The sequence below is a fragment of the Nicotiana attenuata genome, unplaced genomic scaffold, assembly GCF_001879085.1.
Source record: "Nicotiana attenuata strain UT unplaced genomic scaffold, NIATTr2, whole genome shotgun sequence".
NCBI classification, from domain to species: domain Eukaryota; kingdom Viridiplantae; phylum Streptophyta; class Magnoliopsida; order Solanales; family Solanaceae; genus Nicotiana; species Nicotiana attenuata.
The window spans coordinates 603684-611835 of NW_017670433.1; the positions used below are offsets into that span (position 1 = coordinate 603684).

The 8152-nt window shown below is 35.7% G+C and overlaps 1 protein-coding gene across 1 annotated transcript; it reads left to right on the plus strand.

Moving 5' to 3' along the window:
* The first annotated feature begins 2084 nt into the window (after positions 1–2084).
* Positions 2085–3908, plus strand: LOC109239329 (cytochrome P450 94B3-like). The gene has a single exon (XM_019405878.1). It carries the CDS (start codon positions 2151–2153, stop codon positions 3648–3650), a length of 1500 nt encoding a protein of 499 aa, XP_019261423.1. The 5' UTR covers positions 2085–2150; the 3' UTR covers positions 3651–3908.
* The last annotated feature ends 4244 nt before the right edge of the window (positions 3909–8152 follow it).

An 8152-nucleotide genomic window follows, 5' to 3' on the forward strand; every position in this document is an offset into this window, starting at 1 on the left:
CTTGGGAATTATTCATCCAAATGCTCCTATTGCGGCAATCTTCAAGAATTGGTGGGACGCAAAAATAAAGAATAAAATTCATGGCTTGGTTCTACAAGCTGCTCCAACTCTTATTTGCTGGGAAATCTGGAAACAAAGAAACTCATGTAGATATGGCACACAAAGGAAGTTTCATCACAATGTCATGAACCATCAGGTGATATGGAATCTCAAATCCATGGTAACCAAGTTCATGCCGAATGGAGACACCCCACATCACTGACCTTCCCTTTGCTACAAAATTGAAAGATTGAAACCTGTCCAAACATGGAAGCAAGTTCAGTGGCATCCTCCGCCCCATGGTAAGGTCAAAATTAACACAGATGGAAGTTACATCAAGGAAAATGGGAAAGCTGGTATAGGAGGAATCATCAGAGACGAGGAAGGAAATTGTATCATGGCATTCGCAATGTCAATTGACTGTGATAGTCATAATATGCTGAAGCACGAGCTGCTGAGTTCGGAGGAAAATGGTGTAACCAGTTAGGTTTCACTAATTTTGTTCTCGAACTTGACTCAAATATCATTGTAACAAAGGTCAATCAAGAGGGAAGCAAGAACATGAAGCTAAAGATGGTGGTGGAGAGAATTACAAGTCTGCTCCAACATGCAAATGCAACAGTTCAACACTGTTATAGAGAAGGCAACCAGGTTGTTGATGCGTTAGCGAAAACAACATCCTTCTCTGGCTCAAATTTGATCTGCCAAGCCTTCGAACAACTCCCAAAAGAAGCTAAAGGCGCCTTCATTATGGATAAGTGGCAAATGCCTAGTATTAGAACGAAATATGAGAAGAACAATTTTTTTGTCAGTTGAATATGATGTATATATAGGTATGGCAGTAGAGTCGTAAATAAGCTACTGTCCTTTTTGGGTGATAGGAATCACCATGTTGTATTTGGTTCTGAGGTAAGGTACAGCCCCCCTCATTGATCTCTTTTTGCAATACAACACCCAGACCTCTGTCTGGGGAACTTTACATAAAAAAAACTTTAAAGAGAATATTCCAGTGAATATATCTCCGATATGTACTATTAGGGTGTTTATCGCCCATGTGCCCGTATAAATAGAAAGATATGTAGCTATAGAGGGGGATTGGACACTTATTGTAAAAAATAACACATTGACATTCTGTGAAGATTCTTGCTTTATTACATACATAAAAAATATAACTTTTCTTCGTATCTGTATCTAATTTTTCTCCCACGATCCAAAGAGAATGAATATTCAAAGGCTCATCAATCATTTATCATTGTCAGAAGGAATATCAAATAATCTCATCCTTCTCGGGGTTAACTCACTTGCATTTATTTACATAAATATCATTGTATATCATTTATTACGAGTTAATGCTATTCTCTTTGTTCTTGGGCCATTGAATATCGTTTAATTTACAGTTGCACATTTATCGCAATCTGAAGAAAATCTAATTATTTAAATCTAGATCTTAATTTTGGGTCAAACACATATGGTTAAAAGATAAGAGTTAATTGAGGTATATATGTTGACTAGTACTGTTTAATTAAAATAGTTTTGGGGTATAGATAAGTTGTGCAAGTGTACCTATATTATGAGTATAAATCCTAAAAAATTACATAAATATTATTCTCTCATTTTCACGCTATGTACTGTAGTTCGAAGGATAAGTATTCAACTGACTAATTTTCGATGTGAATTGGGCATGGAATACAAATATTATATATTAAAAAAAATTATATAAAGAATATTATAAATCAAAATGGTAAAAAATTCAAAGTATTAAAAAAGTATATGCAACAGACTTGGTAAGAAAATATCATTTGACTCTTCAAATAATAGATGTGTCACAAAAGTGGAACAAAGTACTAAATAATGAATAATTGACATTTTCTCTTTTAGATGTCGGAAGACATTTTCTCGGCGCTATTCTGACAAATTATTAGCCGCAGCCTACTTGCTAGTTTCAATTTATGCATAAGAAGCACGTGATGAAATTAAGAATGAAGTGAAGCAAATTTCCTCCCTTGTGTCATTTTCATTCCACAGATATAAATAGAGGCTTTTATCCCTCAAAATCAATCAAACCTCATTCATACTCTTACTTTTGATCACACTCATCACCTGCCAAAAAGATGTTTCTTTCCCTCTTACTTTCCTTCATTTTAGGGTTTCTTTCCTTCTCTTTTTTGTCTTTCTCCAAAAAGCTTCATCTCAAATTCAGAAGAATCACTCCCATCTATGGCCCTTCTTCTTACCCAATCCTTGGCTGTCTTATTTCCTTTTACAAAAATCGTCACCGTCTATTAGATTGGTACACTGAACTTTTGTCCGAATCGCCCACACAAACCATTCTAGTTCAACGCTTTGGCGCACCTCGAACTATAATCACAGCCAATGCGAATAATGTGGAGCACATTCTCAAAACGAACTTTACTAATTATCCAAAAGGCCAGCCATTTACAGAGATATTAGGCGATTTTCTCGGTATGGGGATCTTCAACGTAGACGGCGAGCGATGGAACACGCAGCGCAAATTGGCTAGTCACGAGTTCAGCACAAAGTCATTGAGGGAATTCGTGGTCAAAACTCTAGAAGAAGTAGTTGAGAGGAGACTGATTCCATTGCTTGACCAAACTGCAAAATCTAACCAAGTGGTGGACTTGCAGGACGTGCTTAGGCGTTTTGCATTCGACACTATTTGCAAGGTGTCACTCGGCACTGACCCACATTGCTTGGACGATCATTCGCACGTGCCAGTTCTGGTTGAAGCGTTTGACAACGCTTCGCAAGCGTGTGCCATGCGTGGCATGGCGCCTATATACGCAGTCTGGAAAAGCAAGAGAGCACTCAATTTAGGATCCGAGAAGAAGCTGAAAGAAAACGTGAAACGCGTTCACTGTTGTATTAACGAGATCATAGAGCAAAAGAAACAAAGGATCAGTGAAAATAGGGATCACAAAAACATGGATCTTCTCTCTAGATTATTAATTGCTGGCCACGAAGATGAGGTGGTAAGAGATATGGTCATAAGCTTTCTAATGGCAGGAAGAGATACAACTTCCTCAGCCTTGACTTGGCTTTTTTGGCTAACTACCAAACATCACGAAGTCAAAAACGAAATGATCAATGAAATAACGTCGATCAACAATGGCGATAAGACACTCGAATTCGACGACTTGAAAGAGATGAAGTATTTACAAGCATGCTTGAATGAATCAATGAGGCTTTATCCGCCAGTGGCTTGGGACTCAAAGCATGCGGCTAAAGATGATATTTTACCCGACGGCACAAGAGTTCAAAAAGGGAATAGAGTTACTTATTTTCAGTACGGAATGGGTAGAATGGAGGAGATATGGGGAAAAGACCGGCTTGAATTTAAACCGGATCGTTGGTTGGATGAAAATGGAGCGTTGAAAAGTGTATGTCCATATAAGTTTCCAGTGTTTCAAGCAGGTCCAAGGGTGTGTTTGGGAAAAGAAATGGCATTCACAAAGATGAAGTATGTGTTGGCTTCAGTATTAAGGCGGTTCGAGATTAAACCGGTGAATGTAGATAACCCGGTTTTTGTGCCTCTTTTAACTGCACACATGGCTGGTGGTTTCAATGTGAGAATATATCAACGAGGTAGCTAGCTGGTGAAATGTAAAATATTTACAGTGATCAATTAGTATTTGCTACTCTTGTTATATATTGCAAATGAAAAATCTGAAACCGGTGCGGGTAAGTTTTTACCCTGAATTAACGAGTAAATATGAATATATAGCTTGAAGCTTACTTGTACATTTTTTCGATTAGGTTCTTAATGATCAACTTTCATGTGACAGAACCTGATCAATGAGATATTGATGTACATGTTTGACATGATATACACATGAACTAAAGTTATCCTACTTATTTAATTTGTTCACTTTGTGAGTTAGTCTTGCTCTCCCTCCAGAAGAATGGTGTGTATTTGAAACTTGATTTCTTAATCTTTGAAAATACTTTGCTTTACATGTAGAAACTATATATATGAGGTACTATACATGATCAGAAACTCTTTTTTTTGAAAGTAAAATCATTTTTAGAAATATTTGGAAAACTAGTACATTGTAGTTAAAGAAATAAAAGTTGTTTCATTACTTTATGCCAAGCAAGTTGGGATAAAGTAATGAAATGCAGAAATCTAATGGAGCTGAGATGTCATCTACATATTCTTTCCCTATTAATGGAGAAATCTAATAATTTATTCTGATATCAGAGGATTAGAAAAATGGTGGGTCTGGTTTCATATCTGATGAAATGAGTTAGATGGTCGATAAAGCCTTGGTGTCTTACATATGCCAAATGCGAAGAACCAATACCATGTGACAGACAAAAACCACGAGTTCTAGTTTAGTTATTATTAGTCATGGTTTGGAATGCATGCAAGAAAGAATAGTTTCATCCATTCCATATATAAATTTGATACTAAGAGTACTAAGGAATCATCCATAAAAATCAGTGGGAGTTATGAATTATAAAGGTCATATGAGATGTGTTATATACAAGGTGAATGAATTAACTTGAAATTTATTATACACAGTCGGAGATCTGCAAAAATAGAGAAAATACTCCACCAAAAGGTCATATACAGTTAACTAAGATAATATCTGCTAAAGCTATCAAAACAGACCGGTCTAGTCTAATACAGCCCAAGCCTTGCGGGCCTTTGAATTTGTTGGGCTAGGATATATGGACCAGCCTGCTATTTGAATGCGCCTTAAAATGGCTAGCCCAACCCAGTCCTAAGAGGGTTTCAGGCTAGGACGGGCCGGTCTTTCATTTTTTTCTTAATTTTTTCCATCAAGTCTTTAAGGATTTTTCGTACATAATCGCCTAATTATATGAACAACTTCTGTTTCCTTAGAGTTGTATAAAAAGCTTAATATTTGACAAAGAATCTCATAAATAAAATGCAGATTTCCTATATCTCTAGCTTTTTTTTAACGTTACATGAATATTTTTTTAACCCTTCTCTTTTCAAATGCCTCGGCTCTGGGATTGCTCCAATAAATTTAATATCTTTTAATTTTGTTTTAAGATTATTTATTGATTTTATCATCATAGTCCATAAAACTTTTAAAATTCATGAAATTTGCCAGTAACAAATATCTTATCTCTGATAAAACAAAAACGTGCTAAAATGCCATAAGACCCTTCCATTTCAGTCTTTCAACTCTAGTTTCCAAAAAAGAAAAAAAGGCAGAATAGTGTGGGTCCTCTTGAATTTGGCCACTTTTGTTTAGTTTTCTCCTAAAGTTCACATGGTCTTTAATACCCCTCCTAAACTTGGCAATTTCATAGCCTCGACCACCCCCCCCCCCTCGATGCTGACAATCTATGAGAGTGTGATACACGCGGTATCACATCGATATTTTTTGTCCATGTGGTATTTTTTTACAATGAACTTTTTTTAAAAAAATTTTTAAGTCCACCAACTATTTAAATCATCTTTTGTGGCAAAATCTGTATACATAATTTAAAACAATGTTATCTTGACTATAATTTTTTATTTAGCTAAAATATTTTAATCAAGTTACTTTTACATATTTGGTCTGAAAAAGAAGGAATACACAGTTAGAACATATTATCATTGCATTTAAAAATAAAAAAATATGTTGTTGGAACTCCATATATGGACAAAATAAAAGTTTTAGCTAAGAATAATAAAATTCCAACTAAATATTTGCGAATTTCATTACTTTAACTAAATATTCTTTTTATTTGTGTAGAATAAATAGGGTTTTAACTAACTTTTGTAGACTTGGACCGGAAGGAAAAGATAAGAAATACATAATTAAAATATATATTCATTGTATTTAAAAAAATATAATTGAAAAAAAATATGCAATGTAGATTAAGAAGAAACAACGAGAAATACAATTGGAACAAATAAATCATTAGTATATTTGATTGTGTTGTCATACCCCATATTTTCGTACGTGAATTACGCCATAAATAAATTGATGAGAGCTCGGAAATGAGATGTTACATCCCGTATTTTTGTACGTTAAAGTTTCGTCATAAGTTAATCGACGTAAGCTCGGGAATGAGATTATTTTTGGATTATAAGTATTATGCTATTTCAAACAAGGGATAAGTAAATTTGAGAAGGTGAGAGGGTAAGCAAATCGAAGAAAATAAGTTTCGTCGAAGTTTGGCAATTTGGGGAAAAAAACGGTCCAAGCTATAATACACCGTATTTACGGACTAGTACCATACAAGGTACCACATGACCATGATAGTAGGATGTATAAAGTGTGTTAAAAGTGACTAGTATTTTAAGTAATTTGAGATAATTCTTAATTATGTGGATAATTGATTAATTGTGGGGATAATTATGGTATTAAGTGGATAAAGATCTTTTTGGGGCTGCCACATGGCATAAGCTAAACCAAAGTGGCAAAATATGCAAAATGAATCAGAAGACATATGATACTTTGTTTACACATAAGAACTCTTGGATATGGCATGAAGATATGATGCCCTGATGAATTACATTTTCTTGGTCTCTTTATCGGTAAGGTATATGACTTTTCTAAATTAAGAAAACTAAAATCCCTACATCACTAAAGGAATGGAAATGCTTGCTAGAGATTACGGATGGAATTATCCAAAAATAATTCATGCGACCTTTTACAATGCTATTGCAACGTGAATTATAAATTCTAAGGAAGCACGGTGCAATCTTTCTCAAGAATATCATACGGATTTTCCCCTACTTCGATCCGCCGTTACATGTTCTGCCGCAATTAACGTGTGTTAGAGGAATTTTCAATAGAATCGGTTCAGGTATGTCAAGGCTAAGCCCTTTCTTCATTTTGGCATGATCTCGTAATTACATGTGTTTGATAACGAGGCATAAAGAGATAGGTTACAAGTACTTTGGTCATAAGTACATTGCTTTATGTTTTGATGATCAAACAAACTTATTATCCAAGCTAGATAAGGAACCTGTTACACATTTACAAGACCTTAAGATCACAAGATTCCAGTTTGGGATCCAGCTTGCGTTATGATTCAACTCTTTAGAGAGGAAGGAACGGCTGAGGGAACAGGTACCTACCAGTTCTCGAGGAGACTGTACGAAGTCAAATCTCCAGGTGGAAAGTTGCTGCCTGCACACGCTACAGTGCAAGAACAGTGCTGCAGTCAACTTTCCAGGGAAGACTTTTTACCTACTTTGCTTACATCATTGTAAGTGATGTCACACATGTATATATATACAATCAAGGGAGGTAAAATGCGTGAACTTGAACATTTGACAAGCTAACTCAGTGACCATTCAGCAAGCAAGTTTCAAGTGCTTCAAGAACAAAGAACAAAGCAACTACCTAACAGTTCCCACATCGAGTCATTGTATATCCTTAGTTGAGTTGTAACTTTGTAATAGTTCTTCAATTGTAATTCCTATCTAGCTTGTTTAGAAGCATTCTGTAGGAACCCCTTCGTAAACCTTAAACCAGTGTGTTTGAGTCTTGGCTAGAGTTAGTCATGTTGTAAAGTCTTTGTAATAGAGTTATTACAAAGTGGCTTGTAATAGATTATTACAAGTTAGTGAGGGATTAAGAGGTTAATTCCTAGGTTGCATAGGTTGTAATCTAAAAGTTTCTCAGTAGTGAAGTTGAAATCGTACAAGGGTAGGTCGTGATTTTTAATCCCGTTGAGCTGGGAATTTTCCACGTAAAATTCCTCATGCCATTTAATTACTGTTGTGTGTGTGTACTGTTGAATCTGATAGAGAACCTAGTTCTCTATAGAGTTTGGTGGACCCTTATATTCTATCAATTGGTATCAGAGCGGGTTCTTTCTATCAAGTTAACACCTAGAAAGGATCCTCATGGCTGCTCCTCCAAACTTCGAAGAAGGCCAGTCTACTTACAGACCACCTAGGTTCAATGGACAGTATTATGGATGGTGGAAAACTAAAATGCATGACTTCATCATGGCTGAAGATTCTGAGCTATGGGATGTCATATGTGATGGATCCTTTGTTCCTACCAAAAACTTTGGCGACCCACCAGTAGACATTCCCAAGACAAGGAAAGAATTCAATGATGCGAATAGAAAGGCCATAGAGAAGAACTTTCGTGCAAAGAAAATTCTAGTGTGT

Excerpts from the sequence above, each read along its gene's own strand:
- LOC109239329 (XM_019405878.1), top strand. The coding sequence starts at position 2,151 with ATGTTTCTTTCCCTCTTACTTTCCTTCATTTTAGGGTTTCTTTCCTTC.